This window comes from Poecilia latipinna, unplaced genomic scaffold (assembly GCF_001443285.1).
Source record: "Poecilia latipinna isolate Pla-1442-1.1 unplaced genomic scaffold, P_latipinna-1.0 Scaffold56, whole genome shotgun sequence".
NCBI lineage: Eukaryota > Metazoa > Chordata > Actinopteri > Cyprinodontiformes > Poeciliidae > Poecilia > Poecilia latipinna.
The window spans coordinates 458,242-485,108 of NW_015112672.1; the positions used below are offsets into that span (position 1 = coordinate 458,242).

At 38.5% G+C, this 26,867-nt stretch overlaps 1 protein-coding gene across 1 annotated transcript in view; it reads right to left on the minus strand.

The window, feature by feature from the left end:
* Nucleotides 1-1,988: 1,988 nt before the first annotated feature.
* The window catches only part of samd10b (sterile alpha motif domain containing 10b), a 62,331-nt gene continuing 37,452 nt past the window's right edge, over nt 1,989-26,867 (minus strand). The window contains exons 2-5 of the mRNA XM_015054560.1: nt 25,140-25,324; nt 16,575-16,743; nt 9,479-9,619; nt 1,989-4,277 (exon numbers count right to left, since the gene is read on the minus strand). Of these exons, the coding sequence (XP_014910046.1) occupies nt 4,255-4,277; nt 9,479-9,619; nt 16,575-16,743; nt 25,140-25,324 (518 nt within the window). The 3' untranslated portion in view covers nt 1,989-4,254. The remainder of the gene's footprint in view (nt 4,278-9,478; nt 9,620-16,574; nt 16,744-25,139; nt 25,325-26,867) is intronic.

A 26,867-nucleotide genomic window follows, 5' to 3' on the forward strand; every position in this document is an offset into this window, starting at 1 on the left:
GTAGGATTGAGAACCAGCAGATCAAAGTCACAAGGAAATAGCAATGAATCAGAAAAAGCACGGGTCTCAGCATTTGGCTTATCTTCGAGAACAGTCACAAAAGCTCCCATTGTGGAAGCAGAGTTTCCAAATGGCAAATAGAAGAAAACAAAAAGAGAAAGATAATAATAACCAGATTCCAATTAACTGAAGCATCCAACCATCTGCTATGCAGATTTATTCCCCTACCAAGGTTGAGAAGGTCACTGTTCATTGAATCTGTTTATCATACATGTGCCCTGGAACTAACAGGTGAGATGCTTGATGCCTTGCAGTAATTGGATCTATTTGAGTGTGTATGTGTGTTCTGAATGCATGCGATGATGTGTCAGCGAGAGACAAAGTCAACATCTGTTTAGGCAACACTTTATTTTCACAGAGTCAAAGTTGTGACTCAGGGACCCTGAATAATGTTTCAGAACAGATGGAAGATTGAGGCATATTTTGAATTATAAAATACATCTGGCTTGGGGTCTAGTGGAGTTATTTTACAGAAAAGTTTTGTTTTTGTTTTCTTTTTTAAGAAAACGAAGCAACATGAATGGATCTGCTGAAAACAAAGAACTACTTCCAAGTTCTTTGACTCGGCTCAGCAAGTAGAAAGTTTCAACTTTAATACAATTGGGTGTTTAAACAAAGTAGTGATCCAAAACACACACAAACACACACACAAAAAATATTGTTTTGGAATTGTTAAAGTAGGGCTATATAAAAGTGGTGGAGTGAACATTAAACCAAATATTAGTGCAGGTGTGTGCATTGGGCTTGTATGTATAATTCTGACCATATATTGACTAGAAAAAAACTAGTGAAATTCAAACATATGCCTGCTTGGGAAATTCACTGAAGTTGTTGTCCACCCTGAAAAAAAAGATGGGGTCAAATGCATTATTGAAAGACCAGGATTAATCTTACATTAAGTCGCTTAAGTAGCGCATGTAAGCTTTTCACTTACGTTGCATTAAATATCACTGATGTGCATAATGTGTCTCCGGTTGCCTATGTTTGCTATTTCATAGATTGCTAAATTGAACCCCGTTTCTTGCCCACGGACCACTGGAGAAATGCAGGCCTTGGTGGTCCTTTGCTGGGCTAAATGAGGTTAGAAGATGGATGGAGTTGAGGACAACCACTGATATGAATCATGTCAGTCCTCCAAAACAAACTGTTTCTAAATGTATTGATGTGTAATGAAGACTTTGTGATTCACTGGAATGCGTTCTCTAGCTGTATTTTTGTATGAATATCAAAACCATCACAGTAATTTCATCTCTACTTGCAGATAAATATATATTTATATATTTTTAGTACACTAATTTATATAATGGGAAACACTGGAGGGGGAAATACAAATTAAAATGTTCTTATTACTAAATTATCCACTGAATATGCAAATGAGTACTTTTATACTTGTAACATTTTATAAAAACAAAAACTCATTTTAATGTAAGCAATTAACCGGGAAACAATTTTGCTTCTCACTAATTTCATTTTGTCTATTGCAAAATGAAAGAAGGAACTGCGATTATGTATCCAATTTTAAATTATGGTGCACCAACTTTTCTTTTGCTTATGTTTATGAACGAGTTTAGCTTTTGAGCAATTAAAGGACATTATTTCCCTTGATGAGAGCAATGCAAACTTTAAATATTCATCAACTGAAAAAAAAAAGAGACAAAGAGATAGCACAAACATGTTTAAAGAACAGGAAGTAAAGGACTCTGTACTATAAGAACAAAATCTTAATCACTTTTTTAAAGAAAAATTTAGTATTGAGGATTTTTTTTTTAATCCTTTCTGCCTTCTTCTATTTTTAAAATGATTTTTCTAGTATCAGTTTTGCATCACATGCGGTTGTCTTAACATCACTTTAGTAAAAACTATTAACTTAATCCTGCAAACAGAGATACACCATGTCAGTACATCAGGGCCAACAGTTTTTTTTCTCAATAAGTTTATTCAAAAACAGCCGTCGTCGTGTTCCATACATACATTTATGTTTGAATCTGTAGAGCAGAGTGAACTGTACTTTTTTCTGCGTCTGAAACAGTTCATCGATGATCAGTGAACATAAACCAAATGCGTTGATATTTACAGTGGATTAGGTCTACTAAAAATTACACAGTGTGTTTTCTTTCTTTTAACAGTCACTCACTCACTTTTCCCTGCGGCTCCCTGCTAAAGGATGCATGGATGGCTGTTGGACAGGCAGGTTTTCTTCACTGGATGTTTGTTTATTTTATTCATTTATGTGACATGAGAACCATCATTCTGCAATGCTGAGCGTTACTGCCTAGAATTACATCTGCAGATCTGGCTTCAGTCACTTAGGGAATCTGGTATCTGGCTTGCTGTCATTGTTGGCAGTCTTGCTTTCTGAGCTTTAGAAACTTCAGTGTCATCTCCGGGAAAGAAACCGAACATAATACAACAGAGGGATGTATTTCCCCCCCCAGTGCTTGCAAGTGACAAATGATGGAAAATATAAAGATCCACACACAAATGACTTTCTTTCCCTCGGCAGACCTTCACAGCTCTGTGGAAATAGTTTAGCTACCAGTCAGTCCTTTCCAATTTACCTCTAGCTATTCAAATTATTGCTTTATCAGACCTATGCAGTTAGCGAGCATTGTGTTAACCCCATGAAACCCTTTGATCAGTCATTAAATCACAAATACATAAATTAAAGTGTGTGTTACTCTACTACACTCAATTATATATAAAGGTTCATTTTTTTTCAGTACTACACTGCCGAGAAGTCACAATACATATTGTGGGAATGACATTCATCTCATAGTATTGTAGATGGAAAGTTTCCGTCATTTTACATTAGTAGCTCTGTTTGTTCATATGTTTTCTCACCATGAAAAATAATCACTGGTGTAGTGGTCTTAAAGGGATAGTTCAGATTTCTTCTATGGAGTTCTGTGCAGAGGTTATGAGCAGTCAATGTCTTACCTGCAGCAGACACCTCTATACATAAACTGTTACATTGTAGTTGTTTTTCCACTGCTCTACTTTTTTTTATTTTTATCATCAAACAGTTACTCTTCAAGGTTGTACAACATGAAGTACTTGGCTAAACAAGTTTTACATTACTTGTACTTGACTAGGTGCATCAGTGTAAATAACTATATACCTCTACAATATGGAAATAAATGCCAGCATGAGTGTCATCTGTAGCTCCCTGCTAGCTTTCCCATGGAGCTCAAGTTTTTGTAATCATGCTGAGAGAGCACTGAGCTGAAAAACAAAACTCCCATGCATGCAAAGGGTGAACAAAGCACACTGCAGACAGAGAGAGTGACCGATCACAAGCTGAATAAGAAAAAACATCTATGCCTGCTTTTTTTAAATAAGTACAGCGTAATAATAAGACACTGCTGTGCTGTCTTTCGTGTATGGATAAACTATTTCTGAGAAACAACAAGAACTTAAAACGAGATATTCTGGTGAAAAATTCCTTAATTCTTACTTTTACATTATTTTTTCCCCCTTCTCTCTCTTTTTGAATGAACACCACGTTACAGTTGCAATGAGGCTGTAGTGAAAACTGTTTATCGCCAAGTGGCTCACAGACACAGACACACATATCTAAAGCAGTGTTTGAATGAATCACAAGGATTCTTAAGATCAAAGTTCTTGTGCTTTTCAACTAGGCAAATCCTGACCAGCAGTTAGTTTGACTCTCCAGGTAAAACTACCCTCCAGATCTCCACAGTTAAGTTGTTCAAAGAGCTAATGCTGCAGACAAGACTCAAACTACTCACAGCTGCTCCACAGAACTATTTATTTAACTAAATCGAAGTGGATCTCTATGAATCCAATTTTTCAGACTTGAATTTCAGTCAGTGTCTGTCCGGCTGGTTCAATCGAAATGAAAATCAAAAGGGACATTTGTAATGATCCCACCAGTGCCAGGTCCGGATCAAGCCTGGAATAGTGATAATCTTCCGTTGCATCATTAGGTTACAGAGGGTCTCCCTGCTTTGAACGGCTCTTTGTCTTTGTCATAGTGCCTGTAAAGCAGATTGGCTGCATTGAATGGGAATCCTCCAGACCAGTTGGCATAGAGTCTATAGGCTCGTCCTCCCCCTGCTTTCACTCGTTGATTCGCCGCTCACATATCTGGAGATAGCAGCTCTTCCGCAGCTCCTGGAGATGTATTGTGACAAGAGACGAGGGGAAGGACTGCCAAGCACATCCTGGGATGAGCTAAGAGAAATTTCCAAAGGAGGCTGTGGAGAGAAGAGAAGGGGGGGGGGAAGAAAAAAATGAGTGTATCATCAGGCCTCACATGGAAACAGTGCTGTTTTCAAGTGAAGCGATTCACTGTTCCCACGTCAGGCTTTTAATCGACTGGTGGCCAGAGGCCTCCACGGACGTCTATTTTATAGAAACTCTGTGTTTTTTGTTTCAAGTAATTATTATGGATGGTCACAGTTTATGGGAAATGTTGCATGTAATAAGCCAAGAAATTGTAAATCAGCTCTGTATTAGAATACAATAACAAAAGATCAATAGCAAAACACATAAAAAATGTTATTTATTTATTTTTTTCCGAGATGTCTCGTCATGGAATACATTAGCATACGATTAATCGAGAGTGGCAAAAGTACTCAAACCCCTTGAACATTTTCACATTTTGTCGTATTGTAACCAGAACATTTTCTGTATGTTAATAGATTGTTTTAATGCGAAAGAAAGTAGCAACACCATTACAAAGTTGCAGTTTACATCTTTTATTACAATTATATAAGTTTGGTCTGCCTTTAAGCCCTACTGAGAAAATAATTTGTAGAATCTCATTTCACTGCAATTACAGCTAAAACTCTTATGTTTCTACCATCTTTCTACATGCGGAGGCTGAATTTTCTTTGCCTGTTTTTTTTTTTTTTTTTTTTTTTTACTTACAACAGAAGAGTTTTGGAGCTGTAAAGTTTCAGTATTCTCAGCAAATCAGTACAGGCAACACATCTTTTTTGCGGTGGGAGAAGATCAGATGTTTTAATGACAATCTTTGCAGTCGGTTTAATTTTTCCTAATTAGCTAAGATTCTTGTACATGGCAGATGGCTTCACACAAAAACACAGACTGACTTTGATCAAAAGTTGATGTTGATATGTTGAGCAGCGAAGAGCTATTGGCAGTATATTATAAAGATAAACCAAAAGCTAGTTCCTCAGCAGAAGAAGGAAGGCAGATTTTTCTCTGGCCTTTGATCCGAATCCTCAGTCCCAAAAGTTTCCAGATAAAAATCCTCGCACATTGCTCCCTATTCTCTGAGCGCTGTGGCTCTGGGCTATGGAAGACATCGACTTTACCTTTCAAAACAGTTCCTAAAAATAGAATAATACAATATGCATATACAAGAAAAGAATGAAAAAGGTTTTCTAAATCGATGACAAGGCTTTGTTGAAGAAGAAAAAAAGATGAATATGAGCTTTCTGGACTATGAGTTGTACATATATCCATTTAACTTCAGCTCTGATGTGAAGTCAACAACCTTCCAAATGTTTCTGACTGTATCAATATGTTTTGAGAATTCCATAAAATAAAGAAAAGAAGCTGTGAGACGTTGATTTAGCAATGAAGTAATCAGAATTACACAGAATTATTCCAGAATCGATTTAAATGGTTAGAAAAGCAGATGCGTGCAGCTTTCCCTGCATGGACATTTATCCATTCATATCTCAGTGGATATTCACTGCATATGAACACTTGACCCTGTATGCATCTCACACAATAGACAGTAAATTCAAACTGACAGCAAAACATAGTTTTACTATAGTATGCTAGTATAGTCAGACTAGCCAGAAACACAATGATTTAAACAAATGAATGAAAACACAAAAACAAGACTACCTTCAAGTGTATGAGTGGATGTAAACTTTTGACCAGAACTACATTACATGTTCACTGCTTCACCTGTTTTCTGGCTTACCATACAAATGTAAGCAAGTAAACACCAGTGGAGTTCAGCCTCCATAGATCCAAAGAAAACCTGTAAGCAGTTATACCTGTACAAATTAAATCATACATCAAAGCCCCCTATTTTTTGAGTCAAACACAGAAAAGCAAAGGCAAATATCGGAGTTATTGGAGCCGATATGTGACCTAGGCATAACCAAAATGTTTTAATCCTTATGATAACCAGGCAGCTGGCTCTTTTGCTACTCTATCCTCAGTGTGGTATTTTCACAACCTAGACCAGATGTGTCATAATTTTCATTTGCATGGTAGCCTGAACTTGCACAACCGCTCTCGAAAGAAAAGCCGTGTAAGTGATGCTGCAGTAAACTATTCTTCTGCAGTTTACCGGTCAATCTATATGGCAGACATTTCACTGGTCTGCAGAAAATAAAAGCAAATCCCTGACAAAAAAAAAAAGATACATTTCTTTAAAATGAGTCTTTATTAAAGAGTGCAATAAACTCAGGAGGATCTGAACGTGTATGCAAATCTTTTATTGGTCATTTCAGTGAGGCGTAATTTAATATTGTGTGCCATCTGTCAAAAGAAGCTGGATGCAGCATTTCTGCTTCTTGCGAAGGGTTTTGCATCACAAAGCCTTTTACACTCCTGATGTGAATAACGCGAAGGCATTGTAAAAGTGTCACGGCTCATATCAGAGACAAGCTTGCGTGAGAATTCAGCTGCATCTCTGTATTTTCGTTCCCTTCGCAAAATTTATTGTGAGATCAATATTCAATTTTTGGTAAATCCATTGGAGATGTATCAGGCCTGACAGGTGGTATGGCGGCTCCACTTAATCACTGCAGAAGAGTGAGCGTATTAGAAGAATCGTTCAGGGAGAAAAGTTGCAGTTGTGTGCGGAGCCGTGCGAGTGCAACGCCTAAATGTGTGTGAGCTGCCGTTTGAATACACCCTCTTTCTTTCTTGTTTCATGCTCTTATCGTTCCATTTAACCATGACCAGGCCTCTCCACACTATTCAGCACAGAGCAGCCAGCTGGCTCGTCTTCGCTCTCTCTCGTCCACGTAACACAGTCATACCCACAGCATTTCACATTTTCTCAGCCTAGTCCTACCAAGTTTTAAATTTTACAGCTATTTTTATGTGAACAGCATTCTTCAGCTCAGATAAATCAAGAAAAACCCCCAGAAATGTTCACATCAAGTTCATATAAGTAGAGAAACTGGCAAAGAATTTATCTTCAAATATTTTTTTATCTCAGAAATTAAACTCTAAACATTTACAGTTTGGTATATTATAGATGGTAACTGAGCTGTATTCTAGTGGCTATTTATGTGATAGGCCGACACAAAGCAGCCAATGGGTGTAAAGAGGAAGGGAAATTAGTTTTCTAATTTTTTAAAATACAACACATTGCATAATGTATGACTTATATTAGATTATTAAAATTAATGAGCTGATGGAAAAGTGGGGATGCCTTTGAATCAGAAACGCAACCAGGTCAAAGTTTCTTTGGGCATAACCCTGAGCACATGAGTGAGGGAAAACAAGTTATATTTAATGAGCAAATATTTTATAACTGTGTAGCGGGGTGAATTATAAAACAAAATTACTTTATATTTCCACAAAAAAAAAAAAAAGTTTAAATCTTTGACCTCATTCAACCTTCACATCAAACACCTTTCACTCCTTGTCTCATGACCCCACCTCACAGCTTCCCAGAATGTCCCACACACCTTTATCACCTCTCATTTTTCTCCAAACTTGTGAAAACCAAGCGCTATATCAGGTCCCCTAATTAGCCTGCCCTTGTAGCTCCGAGTTAAAGCCTCATGGACTGAGAAATTACGTTTGCACTGCCCAATTAACGGAGGTGTCTAACAGCAATTTAATACTCTCCCCTTACCTATTAGTTGTTTCGCATCTTTGAGTTTAATTCTGTCTAACATGCTTGGGTGATTTGAAGGTCATCAAAAGCACTCCTTACACTGTGAATTGTGCCATTAGGAGGCATGTGCACACCGACTCAATTAAAGTAGATGGAAAGATGTGACTTCGACTTTTTTTTTGTAGAAAGTTAGTTTAAGGAGTTGGAGAGAAATGTATCTATAAGTGTAGTGCACATGCAATATCTCTACAATGTGTAAATAAGCTAAGTCATGAATGATCAGTTTACACTGTGCCTAGCTATTATCTGCTTTCTACTTAATTATTAAGAGCTTCACAGCACTATGATTTTAGCAGATTGATTGATAGAAAAAAAATTGGGAGTTCCAAGTTTTAATGCATCTACTGAACAAAATATAAACAATATAAACAAAAACATAACTGATCTGGTTCATGCATCGCTGACAATTACTTAAAAAAAAAAAAATCTCTAAACTGTCTTGTTCCATTTCGGCTGGTTTTCTTAAAAACAGAATACGTTAGCCAAGGTGACTCATCTTATCCCTACAAAGTAATAATATTAGTCCAATTCTGGGTGTGGATGTGAAAATTTACTTGAAACCAGCTGTAATAGAAAAGAGCAAACTCACATTGAACAAAAGTCTTCAGTGTGTGGATTTAAAAGTTACTGCAAAGCAGTCTGTGGCAGATATGCAGAAGGCAAATTGCAACAGCATCAGCAGCTTAGGAAGTGAAACTGTGAGCATGCCTTTGAGCCAACACCACCTTTATTACTTGATTAGCTGTTTGCAGTATCAGCCCATAATGAAATATTCATAGAAAAAAACCTTGCAATATATATATATATATATATATATATATATATATATATATATATATATATATTTTAGAAGCGGCACACCTAAACTTATCGCAGGGTTGATCATTTACCGCATTTGTTTTAGAAATTTTTGTCATGTTTGCAATAAAAACAAAACAAAACTATTTTACTCAGCATGCACCAAAACAACCTTAGAACAAATTAAAACAAGCTTCAGAAATACAAAATCTAGAAGCTTATTGCAGTTCACCCTAAATTCTTTTGTCCTCTTCTGATTCTAAGCATGTATTCAGCAAAAACACTTCTACTGCTCAATTTCGATCAGGGTTTTACAATGCATCATACCTAATGGAAAAACCTGAACCTGAGTGCAAACCCAGCATTGGTCTCATCAATAAACATGTATAAAAGACCCTGATTCAATCTGCACAACCTGAAGGACACAAATGTTATTTAGAAGAGGCATCATACAAGACGAAAATTCAGGAAGTCAGAGTTTGCCTGGGCTTGTTTCCCTGTGGCTGGGTAGTAAAAGCGGTCAATGAAGCTCTTGCTGAGATGCAGCGCAGTAAATCCTGAAACCCCCACCAGTAAAACCACAAACAACTGCGCTTGTTTGGCCGGCTCCACGCGTGTCGCAGCAGGGATGCGTGGTCCCACACTGCCTCCTTCCACTTTGATAAATCTCAGACCAATTTGTCTGACTTTATTGTTCCCTCTCCCACTGAAACAAAGCACAGGAACCAGAACCAGAGAGTTAAGGCGGTCACTTACTTCTGCTAAGGAGCTGCAAGTTGCGGACCTCTTCTCTGACCTGCAGCTGAAGGACTTGCTGGAGGACCTCCTGCCTCAGGGAGTCCTGGACGATTCCCATCCGCTCCAGCTTCTCCCCGTTGAGGCGCAGCAATGCCCGTCCTGCCAGTAGGAGGTTAGGAGTTAGTTAAGAGTTGTCCTCGACTTTCTGATATATCTTCTTTTGCTCTGAGTGTCAGTGTGGATTCTCAATAATTTAACAATGCTCTTCAGAGTTGTGCATACCCCCATCTCCAGCATGAATGTCATAATAATCTTTGATTCTTTTTAATTATGCAATTTATATGTTGTTTGTCCAAGATGACAACATCATACAACATGAGACTTCAATCATTTCTAAAGAAAAAAAAAAAAAAAGAAACAGGGAACTTGGTACGCAAGTCTGGTGAATTTCTTGGAGATTTTTCTAATCCATACATCAATACATACATCCATACCAGTTATTCAAATAGACTAAAATATTCATACACCCAAATGCAAATGTCCCTTAACAATTTGCAGAAAAGAAAACTACAATTACTTTTTAAGTCATAAACATGTTTCCAGTTATTTTGTCATTTATTTTTGGTGAAGCTGAAGACTTTGAAGATGATCCTTCATCTTCAATGCTCTATATGCTTTGAGCAAAGCATCACCAGTAATCAAACAGACTCTCAGCATGACAGCTATCACCACCATGTTTGGCAATTAAAACGGTTCCTTCTAGGCATGAAAGCCTCACTTTGATCAATACATGATTATTGTATTGTGGCCAAATTATCATAACCCATACCTTTAGGCCAGATAAAGCTTGAAAACCCTTGACTGTTCCAAAAGAACAATAAACCCAAAGCCAGGCCAAACCTGGGTCTAAATTAGAAAAAGAGGGATAAGATTATCCTAGCCTGGTAAAAACCAGGCCTCAGTCTTAAGCCATTAGTTTCATACAGAGGGTCTGGGCTCTCAGCTACTGCTTCCTGGAGGCCTGGACTGTGTCGAGGTTTTACATTTTACCCAGTTGCTAAGTTTTGTCTGTGACGTACATTCTGAATCTTACCAGAAATTACCGGCGCGGTAAACAACCATCCTTCACAGCGAAAAGAGAAGTGCCGATCCAAACGAGGCAGCTGTTAATGTTCAAAAACTCAAATTCAAAATTCAAAAATACTTTATTGATCCCAAAGGGAAATTACATGTTGATATGACTCATTAATTCAAAGTCTTCTTGTTCACTTCCTCCACTGCCATTGCTAAAGCTTCAGGCAGACTACAACTCTAAAGCAGCACACAAAATCAATGTCATCATTCGCAACTTCTCCTGCTGGTTGCCGATTGGCCCGGTAAAAAATCTACCAACGGGAGTGAGGGGTGGGGGAGAAGCCCAGACTGTTCTGGAAGAAAGATTTTATTTGAGCGAAATTGCACAGGAAGGCAATGGCCAGGCTAGGTCTGACCTAACCTCTAAGGAAAATTTGTCAACAACGAATTAAAGCCAAACCCATGCCAATGAAGCAATCAATTTAACTTACTTACCAATTACCAGAGAGAGAGTTAGTGTTTATAATCTAAAATAATAATACGGCAATCACCCTTATATTGAGTGTATGTGTACCATCTGTCTGAAGGTCATGGCAATTCAATGTCGACCTGCTTAACAACACAAAACTGCATCAGTGAGGATTAAACATTCTTCACTTCTCTATAGAATATTGCAAAACTGCAGGTCTAAATGAGAGGTACGGCATAAATTACACAGAAAACTTGTGAAAATATAGAACTACGTGTTTTGAGGTCTGCACATGGTTGTTTAAAGAAAACAAACACAGATGTCACATTTACAATCAACTGCAAAGTAATTCATGTTTGAGCTCGCAGACTTACTGTATAATTTACATAAAGGATCTGGCGATTCATTAACTGTTTAGCAGGGGTAAACAGTTAATGAATAGCTAGATCTTTTTTTGTGGTGGGATTTTATGACAGCGTTTGGCAATTAACCCTCAGGACACAAACATTTAACATATCATTACCCAGTGTAAACAGAATTTAAAACCTTCTGTAGACGGGAACGGTACGAAAGCTTATTTGCATGGAGGTTCAAAAAAGGAACAGATACCACTGTGGTAACAAGAGCTACAGTGTGTCCTTCAGTTGCACAGCAAAGAGGAGGAATCCATCATACCTGCAGCAGCTCTGTACGACATCCAAAACATAATTGGACTCATTACTCATGTGGCTCCCTCTCCATATCATTCAATTCATTCCAATTTCCTCCGTTTAAATATCTGCACATCCTCTGCTTCGCTGGTCTAGTTTTTATTTTTATTTTTTATTTAATCTCTTATTTTAGGTACATTTTTTAAAATAACTCCTGCAAAAGTATGAACTTTCATCTCCAACACATAACAAGCTCTATTTATTAGTGCAATTTTACCCTCCCTGGGCAGTCTGTAAGCTTGCATGTGGTCTGAATGCAGAGGCAGTGGAGACAGAAGTGGGATAAAACAGAGATAGTCCACAAAAACAAAAATCAAAAGGCAGCTTTTAGCTTCCTTTGGTCTCCCGGTCCATGAAATACGAGTAAATTTTCTTAACAGAGAAACAGAAGTCATATTTTATGAGACTGGCATCAGAGTGCAAAACAGCTTTGAGGGTTTGAAGGTTTGGGTTTGTCTGGATCCCCTAATAGTCCCACTGGATGCAGTTCTTTTACACTATGTATAAAGAAATACATAACATGCCTCAAACCCCCTAACAATTGACTAAAAAACCCAAACATGATAAACAAAGCAGCCCTCATCCCTTTGGAACTGATAAAAATGACGCCTTGGACAAAAAGCTTGTTAGATTTTCAATTGTTCAGGACTTAAACGGACAAGTACTTTATTTTTTTTGTAGAGAGAACTGTATTATTCTTCAAGTAAATAAATCCTTTCTTTTATCACTATATGTTAGCATAGATCTCTGAGCAATGTTGTGCCACTGTCACAAATCAAACTCAGGCTATCTATTCGAATGCACTTTTTCATACAACAATCCTCTTGGGCAAAAATGTTAAAATCTCTCTAACCTTTTTATTCTTTCTTCCATTAATGCCATTTTTTGGGGGGGGGGGGATTTTATGGAATAAGCCAGCATAAAGTTGCATATAATGGAGAAATTGTAAAAAAAAATCTGAAAACTTAAGCGTGCAATTGTGTCTAGCTAAATACAGGACAATCCTTGCACAAAACCTGTTTGATGCTGCAAACATTTGGTTCACTTTCCAGCAGAACAACCCTAACATACAGCCAAAATTGCAAAGCAACAGTTTAGATCAAGGTATATATGTGTGTTAGAATGGCCCAGTCAAAGTCCAACTGCAGCGTCAAGTGGTTCCACAAAGATTTGACTCAAGGGGGAAGAATACAAATGTACACTACTCTATACTGTTCACAGTTTGTCTGTGAAAACTTTGGAAACCTTATATCTTTCTCACACTTCACAGCCATGTACTACTTATTGTTGGTTTAACACAAAATCTTCACAAAATACTTGAAGGTTCTTTGTAAAATGACAAAATGGGATAAAACAAAATACATCAGAAGGTACGAATACACTTTTTCTGTCAAAAATGTGCATTGAGTTTGAATGAAGGATTCAATAGACAACAAACATAATTTCAAAGAGCAATTTTTATATAAAACTTTGGATGGAACAAGACTTGAGTATGGAACTGCTGTATAAACAATGCAATTGTTACCTCTGATGAAGTTTAACTCCCCTCCCTTAAAGGAAACAGCAGTGTTACACGCATCAGCTTTCACAACTGCTATACGGTGTGTTTATGCCTTTGTATGCTCATGCTGTTCAGAGGATGATTATTTGCTTGTCTTACTGTGTCAGAAAATTTGTATCTAATAACCAATTTTTGTGCAAAAAAAAAAAAAAAAACTCTTGAGAGCTAAACAAGACACGTTTTATTTTGTGCATGTTTTTCAAACTGAAATGAACTAGTTTCTGTGTGTATATACGCTCATTAACGTATTTGCCTCGCCTTCTCAAAAGCCCCGTCGTTTCAAGAGCTCGCCAACAGCGGTACCAGCATGTCCCAGAATACCCCCTGCCCTTGCGCTGTGAATAAGTGTGTACAAACGAGACAAAGCAGATGAATGGAGCTCAAATCAATTCCCTTCAGACAGACTTAATGCAGCTCCTAATAATTGCCTGCAGATAGGGAAAGTATGCCGTCAAAGGGAGAAAAGAGACACAAAAACAAAAGCCTTTTTTTAAAAATGGAGATCGCTTCCCTCAATTTGGCTCCAGACTAAATTGCTTATTAATGGTGTCTTTGGGCAAATGAGAAGCAATTCTACCTTGGCTAGGGCAATAATGACTCTTAAAGTGGTCTGAAAAGCAATCCAAAATGCAGAAAGGTAAAGACTTCCTTGCATAAAAGAGGAAAAGCAGTTTAAATCGTATGGACTCCTGTTTTTCCCAAAGCCAAACATTAAGTATTACATTTCTAAAATCCTTTAGAAATGTGTGCGTACCCACTAAGCAAGTAAAAAGAGTTTACGCACCAAATATATGTCATTATTACATTTTGTAGCAGTTCAGTGCTCCAAACCTCAACCTTTAGGCACCATTATGCCACACATGGGTACACATAGGTCGCAGTTTGATACATTTTCAGAATCCTTGAATCAGGGGACATACATACAAATATGTAAATTACTCTTTTTTTATTTTTCTTATTTTGCTTTGAGGCAGCAATAAGCAAAGAATCCTTTTCAGTTTCAAAAATGTAATATGAGTATCTTCTAAAACTTTAAAAGTTTCAAGTACTTTTTAAAGTGAAGTACTCCAACCATGTTTTCAGTTGGAAAACATGGTTGGAAAAGTCCAAAATATTGGACTTTTTCTTAAAAGAAAAAGTCCAATATTTTCACAATCTTTTTGTATAAAGTACACCATCATGCACGTTCGCCTATATCAAAATATTTTCCTGCCAGCTCACTCGGATTTGAACCATGATGTAGCAAAGTGGAAGGAAACTCTGTTTAAATTATTCACTCCAAAAGTCTGTAGTAGCGTGATCTTGCTACTCCAACCATGTCACAGGAGACATGGTTGGAGTACTTTCAATATATAAAATATGAAGGCATAGCCAGTTCCTGGTTAGACGGATGATAAAATTATAAAACAATGAATAACAACTGAAGAAGAATCTGCAAAGGCTAAGCTGATTTTTAGCCTTTGCAGACCCTAAAAATCAGTTCATAATGAGTTTCCCCTCCGCTGAATCAGAGCACTTAAATTAACAGTTGCACTTTTTAACATTTTTCAGAGCAGGATTATGCCACCGCTATTGAATACAGATTTATTTTGGCGCTTTTTAAAAAAAATAAAAAAATAAAAAAATAAGAGGTAGCTACAAACAAGTCTGGCGGGTGCTTCAGGCTCAAATTAGTTTTTTAATGCAAAACTAACATGTGGTCTCCATCCCAATTCACGCAGTTATTAATATGCATTTCCCTGCTCTGCCTTTTGGAAAAAGATAAGCAGAAAAGGAGATTGTGGTAGTCTTCTATTTTGGTAGTCTATATACACATTAATACAGTTTAGTAATAGCTAAGGAATTAGTATATGATGGAAACTTTAAATGGCAGAATAATTAGCATGTATATATATTAAGTAAGTGCAGACTACATACATATATAATATAAACATTATGTACTGTGTGGTGGAACCAAGTTAAAATTACATAACAGACAGTCTGATAATCTAAGTCTTCACAAACAATGCCAGCATTGAAAGGTAATTTTCTAAGGTTTGTAGACACGGCAAGTTAACCGTTTTGATTTCTCTTTAAGTAACACACACACCACAAATGTAAATACAAACAACAAACTCCATTACTGTCCTCAGGCAGCTTTGTTCCACTGTAACCGTGCCCTAACAAAGAGACTGAAATAGATACATTTACTTTTGGGTCACTGGTCTAATGTGGTACAGAAAACAGAATCTAGCACGGAGCTGCTAATATCTTACACAAAAGTCATGCGGGTTTATGTGGAACACTTTTTTGTGTGCAATTGTGTCATGACGACTCCAAAAACAAGAACTCATTTGGCAATTTAGCAAAAGAAAATAATAATAACATTAAGTAAACTGGCATCACAGAGCACATGAGATCTGAGCCGTTTTCCTTGCCTCTTTTTTGACAAATTCTATAAACTGTATCCATGTCGGTGCAGTTTTGTCGAGCTTGTTAACCCTAAAGCAAATGTGTACATACAGCATGTGGCTCCTCAAAAGCCTACATGCAAATGTAGTTTGAGTGGTGAATGACCCTACGGCACCATTCAGCAATCTGTTCTCTGTGCAGCCATGAAATACTATTTGGCCTCTCAAGGTTTGGAAGAAATGTGTGCAAGTCTTGGATCTGGATCTGGTGGCAGTATGTTTTTAAATGTAGAGGTGCCTGCATGTGCTTTTGTAGGGTTTTTTTTATTATTTTGTAACAAATACACTCTTATTATTACTCTGTTTTCTTTCTGCAGCTTTGCCCATCTTCACCTAATATAGAGACTTTATCCTTTAAGTCACCTCACAATGAAGACTTTAAATCTCAGTTGCAGATTTTTGAGTTTAAATCCCCTTCAAGCTGAAAAACTATGTTGTGGGATAAAAAAAAAAGACCCATGTGACACCTATTAGCATTTTAATGCATTCATTTAATGTGCCTTAATAGAAAAATACATCTAAACTGTGTATTTAAAAAACCCTCTAAAGGTCATGGAGTAATTTCTAAGATAGTTTACTCTGAGGAACACTCGGAAGTAATATTCTCATAGAAATACAAATACCCAATGGTAAAAGCGGTACACCAATTTGAAACATTTCTAGGCTTATCATAATACTATAATTCCAAACTCGATACAATACTAAGAAAAATACTTAATATTCAATAATATTTTGATACTGCACATTTTTTGTACAGTCATACAAAAAAGTACAAACAATCAGAGTCATTTCATGTCATTTAATGCGTTGCAAAGACGGCGTGCTTGCATCTTTCTGCCATGTGTTGCACCTGTGATAGCGTGATGGGAGAAGGCCTCTACGTAGGTCAGGTAGTTGTGAGGACAGTGTTTCTTCAGCCACTTGCAGACATCCTGCTGAGTCCACAGCACCACAGGTTTGGACAGACAGGACAGCGTAGGACTGGTGTGGTAGACGGTGAAGGCTTCACCCGGATGCAGCTGAAACACAAAACAGCAACTGAGTATGTTTGTATCTCAGTCTTCATACGAGATTTGAAACACAGCTCTGTTTTCCCAGTTAAACTGCACATGCAGTAACTGATGTAGCTCATTTCACCATGCAGGATTGTCACATCATGCTGAAATAAGATGAAGGGATGCATTCAAATACCACAATTTTAAAGAAAACTACTCCCAGTAGTGTAAACCAGAGACAGGAAATTAGTAATAGGAAAACAGTCATCTAATTGCCAACAAATTGCAATATTGACTGACACTTTTCCTTAACTCTACCAAACCAAAAAGGTTTTTCTGAATTATTCCGCTTAAAAGAAATTGGTATAATTTGCTTTATACAGAACAAATTTAATCAACACAATTAGCTCCCATGCAGCTTAATTCATTAGTGAGATTAAGGTTTGTGGGCATAAACAGGCAAACAGATGTTGAATTAAATTTGAATTAGCGTCTTATGTTCACCTCACAACCCCTGATTAAGAGGGACGCTGTATTGAAAAGATACTAAAAAATAAACTGCTCATGGTGTTTCTTCTAAGATTTTTTTATCTAATAGTTTCACTTTCATTTGTCTTTTTGCATTTCTTGTTTTCCGCTCACTAACCGACACAGGCTTGAAGCCAACGCGGGCCCTTCCTTTGCACGAGTCGATTGCAGGAAATTAATTTGGATATTACAAAGTGACAACCGGTTCAGAAGGCCAGAAAACACAACGATCACCCTGTCCCCTCAGTTCTCATTAGAAGTTACTTACTCTCATAGCTAATCCATTCAATTATGTTCTGGCTGAGTTGACTCTAAAACAAAGACTTTGGCTTATTTTCAGCGGAAAAGCACTGAACGGCTGCCAAATGTTGCGCTCGATAGCTGACTGCGTTTAATGAGATTAAGTATGCTGAAATGTCATATGCACAAATGTAACACAGACACACTTTCACTGAGAACAGAATGGTCAGCTTGCAGAAAAGCTGCACATCTCAATTTGGCTCCCATGCAGTAAGCGCTGTCTATTTGTACACGCAGCTTCAATTACCTTCCCTTTTAATAAGCTATCGAATCTTAAGGGCTGGTCAACCAAGTGTGATCTGCTTTATTGGACTTAATTGAAAACATCTGCATTTCCCCTCTCCAGTGTGCCTGTTTTCCAATTACACACATATTTCTGAGCAAGTCGGCGTCAGAAAATGTACAGCTGAGCCCAGTCATTAGCTGGGATCGAATTCGAGAAGACGTGGGACTGGTTACTCCTCTGGATGATTAAATAAGATAAACAGAGGATAATTATTGCTTATACAACAGGAAACCAGACAGTTTTATCATTTTGACATTGCAAATGAGTAAAATTAACCAAATAACTTAACCCAGTGTGGAACAGTTTTATTCTCTCAGCCTTTCTAGTACAGTTTAAGCTGTCACCCAAAACCATATTATTATATGGATTAAGAATGTTCATAATGGCAGACGTAATAAAGTACATAGGTTTACGTTTGTTTCAGATTTACGTGTACATTTATAATCAAAATGTAGCAAATGGCATTCAGTGAAACAGACAGAAAAGGTGAGCGCATATAAAATAGGACAGAAAAGGGAGGGAATGCTGTGAGCTGAAGAGTTAGCTATACTCCGAGTGTGAATAATGGCCTTCATCATCAAGAAGCCAGACAAGAGGGAAATGGAATAATAGTTCCCAATCATCCCTCTGTCTCTCTCTTTTTTCCATCCCTCACTCTTCTCGCTCCATTTGTTGGCCATCCATCAGACTGCATCTCCTCTGGCCAGATCCGTCTCGTCCCTGCTCACCCTTTGCTACCTCCCAGCTCCTCCTGAGACCTACTTCTGTCCAGCTGGAGGAGGTCCCTCATTTGTTACATATAGAAGAACGACGGAAAGGATAGGGGGCCCGGCAGAGGCTGCATCTGCTGAGACGGTCTATAAAATGTTGATGATATGGACTGGGAAGAAAAAGGGGGAAAAAAAGCTGGCAGTCGCAGAAAAATGTGAATCTGTCTGGAGAAAGACAAACTCTTATATGACAGGTTCTTATTCTGTTTTTTTAATGTAACACTTGGTAACTAAGTTTATGTATATAACGCCAATTCACAACAAATGTCTAAAGACATTATGCAAAAAAAAAAAAAAAAAAAATTAAATAAAAAAAAATACAGCTTATGCGCAGAAATAATCAATGAAACTTTATCAGACCAGGTATCAAGCACGCTTTGTACAGCTAACGAAGCTCCTGATTGGTTGTAATAAGGTGTTAAATAACTGGAGACAATAACAGTAATTAAAGTGTTGTTCTGCTGAAAATGAACCTCTGCCACGATTTCTTCTCGTACCGCCCTCCATCTATCTTCCTATCAACTCTGTAATGAAGAGTGCATCCCGACAGCATAATGCTGCCAGCACCACTTTCATTATAAAGATAAAGCAATATTATTTTTACAGAAATATATAGACTGTGATGTCTGATTTCCTTCTCTGACTATAGCACCTTCCTCTAAGTGTTTACTGTGTCCTCTATATGGCTTGAGGGAAACTATAAATAGGATTTCTTATGGATTTCTTTTTACAAAAGCTTTCCTCTCGACACTCTTCCATAAAGGCCACATATATGGATCTCTCAGCACCCACAGCTGACAGATCCTCCCGCCTGAGATGTATTTCCTCCATCATGGGCCTTTCATCTGATCTCCTCGCTCCAGAAAATTCCCCCAAAACTACATTGGCGTTTGAAGTTGTAACATGAGGAAAATGTGAAATAGTTGAAAAGGTCTGACTGCATTTTTTTTTTTTAATAGGTACAGTATTACTCAAAGAATTACGAATGAATTCCAGAAAGGAGAAAGTGTCAAGCTTTCAAAGTAGGAGTTGGTTGATGTAGGCTAAAAACAAACATGGTTAGATCATTTGAAACTATTTTGCAGCCCTCCAATAAATTCTGGATAAAAAATATGCAGGTTTATATATCAGTATTTCAGAGTATTTTTTTTTGTGCATTTTAGCCCATCCATCCCAAACTCTGACTTTCTCAGTACTCTCCCATTGATCATTCTGTTTGTGTACTGAAACAGCATTTTTTGCCATTCACTGCTCCTTTTGATCTATCATGTCCCATATCCTCCTCCACTCAGTTCACATAAATCTCAGGCTGCTCCGCCTGACACTCTCACTCCACATCTTTTTTTTTTTTTTCCTTTTTCATCTTCTCGTCTGTTCGGTCTGTGCATTACCTTGACTTCTGTGAGCTTTGTCCTCCCTTAGTAATTTTGTGTGCGCGCGTGTGTGTGTGTGTTTGCAGTGTCTTCGTGTGTAGTTAATTAGGGATTAGCTGGAAGTCAAGAGAGCGTGGAGAATCTGCTAAATTCATTCTTTGCAACCAATAACACACCTCTTCCGATGGCTGTCTGTTAGACCCTGCGTGAGATTGACGATCGATCTAATGCTAATCAGCAGTAAAAATTCTACTGTACAAGGATGAATAGATTGATTTTTTTGTGGTATGCATATCATGTACTGCCTTCTTACTTTCTCTCTCGGCTGTAAATCTTCTCCGGGTGCCACTTCATTCCTCAGCAGGATACTAAACACTCCTCCTCTATCATCCCTGCAATCTGCTGTCTGACCAAACAACTCCTTCCCTTTCCCCAATCTTTGGTGCCCATCGAACTCTTGCTCTGCTGTCATTATAGAGTTGGATCTGCAATCTGTCTCTCTGATCCCAAAGACCCTGGCAGATCATGACATATGATCCGACATATCTCCTTCATCCTCCTTCCTCCCTCGTCCCTCTCTGCACAGAAACTTTCCTCGGCTCCCCTTTTCTTGGCAGCGTCGATTCCACCGTTTAGCAACCCGTTACTTCGCCCTGCTCAGTCCAGTCTCATGCCTTTGCTTAAGTGTGTCACGGTGATTCTGTAAATGCTCCAGTGGCTTTTTGTCAAGTGTCTACTTGACTGTTCTTGTGTAAGTAACTTTGTGGAAGTGTGTGAACCGTCAACCTCGGCCAGCTTTTGTGCAGCTCTGTTTTTGCCTGTCCCCGGGACTCTGAGTGTTTAAAAAGGTTTGCACTCATGCAAATATGAGCAGCCTCTCAGTGGGTGGACAAAGAGCCAGATGGGATTTTCGCAAAGCTCTCTATTTAGCATGAGTCAAACATGTGTCTTGAAGAGTGCAACACATCACTGAGTGCCAGGACAAGGACAATATAGGCTCAAGCTTTTCTGGCTCTTTGCCCAGCAGCTCTTATTTTCTTTGTGTGTGTGTGTGTGTCTGTCTGTTTTCTGCACTTCATCATCGCGGTTTTAAACAACCGAGGTGATCATTAGCTTCACAGAACTCGTCAGCCAGTCGACCACGAGGTTCCCTGCAGGTGGCTGTGTGATTTCCATGATTTTGTGACTCCATATGCAGACAAAATAATACAATACAAAGCTCTTTGATGCAAATGCAGTAACTAAGTGACACAATTTGTTATCATCAGTGGGATGTTTGCAATTACGTCAAAGGAAACACAGATGGCGGAAAGTATTAAAGTCTGTGACTTAGCTGGGCTTCGACAGACCAAGACAGAGCCAGACCTTCGGCAGGTAACAGGTAGACTGAATGGAGAGTCAGGAAGATGCTTTGTTTTCTCCCACTGAGACTTTAATCTCTGTCTGTCATGTCATAAGGGCAGCTGCAGTGGACGGCGCTGCAGAAAAAAAATCTGTCAACAACTGGGAGCATAAGAAGAAATGTAGAAATAGTATGTTCCCATTTTAAATTTTAACTGCAAAGTTTGGCTTTCGCAAGTCGATTCCAACCATTTTGCAAAAAAGTTTTTTTCTCTACTTATACTGAACCGTGCAAATGCTTGTAAAAAAAAAATTGAAGGGCTTTCAGACTTTACCTAGCTCCAAAACTAAACAAGAGAAAATGCTCCTCAAAAGCATGTGCTTCCATGTCACTAGAAAGGACAGAAATGGTGCGTATAAACCAGCCATAATAATATAAACCACTCACATTCTGAGAAATGGCCCTCTGCCAAGAGAGAAGCAGCATAAACACCATCACTTAAAGGTAAAATACTAAATATAAAAAAAATCCCCACAAACATTGTAAATATTTATACTGAAAAAATTTAGAACTGTGGTGAGAATACAGTAGACTAGAGATAATACAGACAAGAGTTGACTAAAAGATGTCATCTCTAATAAAAAATAAAAAAAAAAGACTGCAAATTACATGCGTGTGTGTTTTCTCCATTAATTCAATTCTTTGTGTCAGTGTCAGCTCAAAAGGTCAGCCACGGCACTCGGTAATGAGAAGGGAAAAAATAATCACAGAGCAGTCTTTCTTATTCGCCCACCAAGGCAAAGCAAATTAGCGCACGAAGAAGGAGCTTTGCTTCCTGTAACAAGCTCAGTCCTGCTTCAGAGAAAAGGAGACTTCTTAAATTGTGTCTTTGTTATTCCACCTAGTCCCCGGTCTCATCTAAACGTTCACCCACAAGCTGTGTGGCAGACAGCAAAATGAGCCACGCGCAGAAAACCCTCCCTTAGCCCCCATCTGGTTATCCAAACAGCAGCCAAGGCACGGTCGGCACAGAAGGTGCACCGATGAGACAGTAGCTCATTATTTGGAAAAAAAAAAAAAAATTCAGCAAGCAGAGAGGTCGGTGCATTGGTTCACATCCAGCAACCAAAAACACAGTTAAACTCAGTTAAAGAGAAGAATAAATATTTTTGTTACTGGATGGTCTGGATAATTGTAATTTGTTTAGCTTACACCTTTGTCCTATTTCTTCTAAATCACCGAAAACAGGATATATGGTTGTTAGTGACCGTATGTGTCGCTACACTCTATTTGAACCAGTGACACTGAGAGGCTGTGGACATCTTTGATACTAACAATCATGTTTGTGCATGGATAAACACCACCACCATCACCACCTCTCCTTCCTCGCCCATCATTATCTTTCATCACCCCCTGCCTGGGAGTTTGCACAGCGATGCATAACGTGCTTTATCAGCTTTGTTAAGCACATAAGAAGGATTCCCCAGGTCCTACCTTACATCCAGAAACTGAGCCGTGTTTTACTTAAACGGCTCCCTCATTAAGGCCTGTGTGTGCCCAGCCAGTTTAATGGAGAATAATCTAATCATCCGTCCTGAGAGGACCGCATGCACACACAAGCAGTTAACACAATACACGCGCGCGCACACTTGCACCCCAATAAACACGCGTTTCTTATCATTACAGCTATATGAGCAGAGACCGTGGTGTTTTGAAAATGCGCAGACGCACCTCGTGGAGCTGGACTCCACTCTCATTTGTTAAATAATGCAAAAAGAAGCTTGTCGCCACAAGGAAGTGATAAGCTTTAGTTCTCATGGTATAAAGGAGCTTTAATTATCCAAGCTTTGTGTAATCACACGGAAACAGCTCTTCACTCGTCTCTTATTAAGCCTTTTACAGCTGTTGCAGCTAAGAGGACTCTCTTTTATGAATTATTAAACAAACCGAGTACAGTGTGCATGTTTCGCAGCCTCTGAATTACAAACTTTCTCAAAAAGCGGTCGGAAAAACGAAAGAAAGGACATCCACGGGGCTATCTGCTCTCTGTCATTTGAATATTTAAATGGAAAAGAGGGAGTTGATTCACATGCCGCTTTAGGTCCGACGCATTCAATCCGCTCTAATATAGTCATTTTTCATTTTGATTCACTTCTCATTTGCTTTGGAAGGAATTAAAGTTTCAATAAAGCAGTGTTTCCAACTAAATGGTGCGAGAGGCTCCCTGCATGGAATCGCTACGATGATAAGCCACTAAATATTCCTCACATGCCTGACGGCACTCAAATGAGTTTTATATCTGGTGTTTAAACTCATTGCTTTCAAATCCCTGGTGAGAAACATTTATCTGTAAAATAAAGAAATATTTCAGACATATTTAACATTAAACATCATCTCTTGCTTTCTGACTCACTTAGACCGCACAAGCACCATTACATCAGCACTTGTGCGACTGTTACATAACCCGTTCTTCTCTGGTGGTTCTCCCACTGCAAAATCAACCAAGATCAGGGAGCAATATGTACAAGCTGGTAGCTGTTAAGCGTTCTGGCAAGGTTGAGATTTGATCTGGGGACGTGCGCGTCTGATACTGAACATTTTGGCTCATCTCCAATGACATCTCACAAGTAGATCTCTCAATTTGGTTTGAAACTGAACTAATAAGAAAATGTACTACATAAGGCTCCAGGTAGGACTTCAGAATCACTTTCAATTGGTTAATAATTCTTAAAACTTGCAAAAGATAACAAAATCTAAGTCCTTTAAATTCCACTTATTTTGGTGATTTTCTGTTTCCTATAAGTACGGCTAAATTCACACAACAGGAAAATGCAACCCAAAAATGATTTTTTTTTTTTTTTTTTTTTTATGCCGATGATCCAAACCCGACTTTTTCATGATAGTCTGAACGGCCTAGTTCCAATCGCCTCACCCCCCCAAAGATGTGATTTATTCCACTTTTACATGTGGTACTAAATCAGATACGATATCTGAGAGTTTTCGGCGCATCAGTCAGAACGTTCATATCACATTTTGTCCAACTTTTATGTCATGGACGTGAAACGTATCATAATTTTTGACCAGAAGAAGACAGATGGGATAAAACCGGATATAAACAATGACTGAAGTAAGCAATGCAGATGCTTCTTTTGCACTATTATGATCTTGTGGCTGTACTGGTGTGCCACAACTTTAACATTTATTCACAATCTTGTGAAAATAAGCTAAATTTGTAATTTTATGCTTTTAAGTTGGTGTTAGGCGTCCTGCTCAGCACTTTCTCTCACCTGGTTTCCATGTCACTAACAACACTTCCACAGTATTTATGATCACCGTTTTGTCTCACTGCTGGTTTCTTCTGTTGCGCTTACTTGAGTTCCTTTAGGTTCCTTTCAGTTTACTACTAATAAAATCTGTCCGTAATCACTTCGGTCTAATATGCATTTAGGTCCTACCAAAGCCACACATCAATACCCAGATATTCGGAAGTTTATTTCTGATCTGTGGTGCTAAAAACCAAGGAGACTGCTTGGCATTTTCATTGAGAGAAAATGTTTTGTTTCTGATATTTAAATCGGAAATTACTGCATTGACTGTAGGACACTGGAGTGGGACATGGAAGTGGATGCGAGCAGTGGGGTGTAAGAAGAAAAAAGATGGTTGAGAATGCCAAACATATTTCTGATAAGGGATTATCTTAAAGAGCACTTGATTGCCGAAATATGCTTGACCTCATTTTGCGAGCAAAACCGCCACTTTGGGTTAGTTTCATGGACCGGATGCACTCGGCTTCTGCTCTGTTTGTGCAGAAATGCTTCTACCTGGATGCCCTCTGTGCCCGGCTGCTGCAGTAATTTGACGGTGCGCGTGTGCGCTGTCTTCTGGCCGCGGCCGTCGTGCCAGGTCAGGTTGCTGCCTCCGGCCCGACGCGGCAGCTGGTAGCTCAGCTCCTCAGCAGACACCGTGTGCTCCAGGGAGGCACGGCAAAAACTGAAGCTGGACGCCGCTGGTCAGGAGAGAAAGGGAGAATTTTAGCCAATCAGCATTTTTCTACCTTTGCTCACATAAAATCTTTACAACAAGTGATATTGACATTTACTCTAATTGTATGCACACTGCTTACCAACTCTAGATTCGCTGTAAACAGACAGACGGCTGATGCAATGATGATTCTGGGAGATTGAGCTACTTCACTGTGATTTCTAATTATGCTGAGTGCATATTCAAAGAGGGAGCACATCATTTCTGGAAAAGTAACTCTCTTACCAGACTGGTTTCTGTTTATATAACCCCTACATCATGAATATATGGGATGTGTGTCACTCATCTTGCCCTCCACTCTTCCTCTTCTCTGTCCTTCATTCACCCTGCTCTCTCAGGAATGTTGGATGGATGGACAGACATGTTGGCTGTGACACAGCGAAGCAGACAACTTGTCAGCTTAGGGTCAAAGTGCAGTTCAGCGAACGCCATGAGGCATTTGATGCACTTTGAATCAAATCTGACCTGTGGTTTGTCATCTCTAGCAGAGCTATTATCCAATAGTGAAATTGAGTCATTGGGCTTTTCTTCCCCTATGGGATAATTTAATGCAATGTAATGTGAATTAAAGAGGAGGAGAAACATTACCTCAAGATCTTTGGGAATCTATTTAAAAGTGTTAAATCACAAGCGAGTTGCTGTTAGGCCCAAAACTCATTTGTCAAGAGAACCAAAGACAGTGAATAGTAATAACATCTAGCATGAGTTGCAGTGTTATTTCATGCCTGGATGGATTGGCAAGAAGCCCATTTATTAGGGGTTAATAGCAACCCGACTGTGCCACAGACAGCCAGTATCTGGTAAATCACTTATACGTGGCTGCATTGTTCAATAAAAAAGGCTCCATGGAGCAGAAATGAATAAAAATAATCAGTGGTTAATACAGATACAGAAATAAAAAGTAAATATTTGAGTACATGTAAAAGAGCAAAGTGTGTTTATCAAATAGCCAAACAACCACATCATTTCAAAGAATGAAACAAATAAATCACAAACACCTGTTCTAGGTTCTCTAAAGCAGATATTTAATTTTAAAACAGTGTTTAGACACAACTAGACCCTTAGAAAGGCCTGTCTTTCTAAAGCAAGAAGGCATTACTCTATATGTATAAAAATGGTGAATTAAATTAATTTATATCAAAAGCTTTTCCAGCCATAGCGACCGCTTACAGCTCTTCACCCTAGAGCCACATTCACCTCATCACACTCATTCCTACATGAACAACAAAAGCGCCTTGTCCAATGGGACTGCACATTGACATGTGACAGGGGGAAGCCGAAATCACACACACAACTTTCAAATCTTCCTACTGAGCCACAGTCGCCCCCACAGTCGAATAACGCCATGTCCTGCAGAACTGCACAGTGCCACTGCCTGCCGTTATGAACGAGGAGTGGATTGTGTTCTTGACAAAAAAAAAAAAAAAAAAAAAAAAAAAAAAAAAAAAAAAAAAAAAATTTTTCCAACCGAAGGAAAAAACTGGTAAAAAGAGCCCTTTTGATTGGGT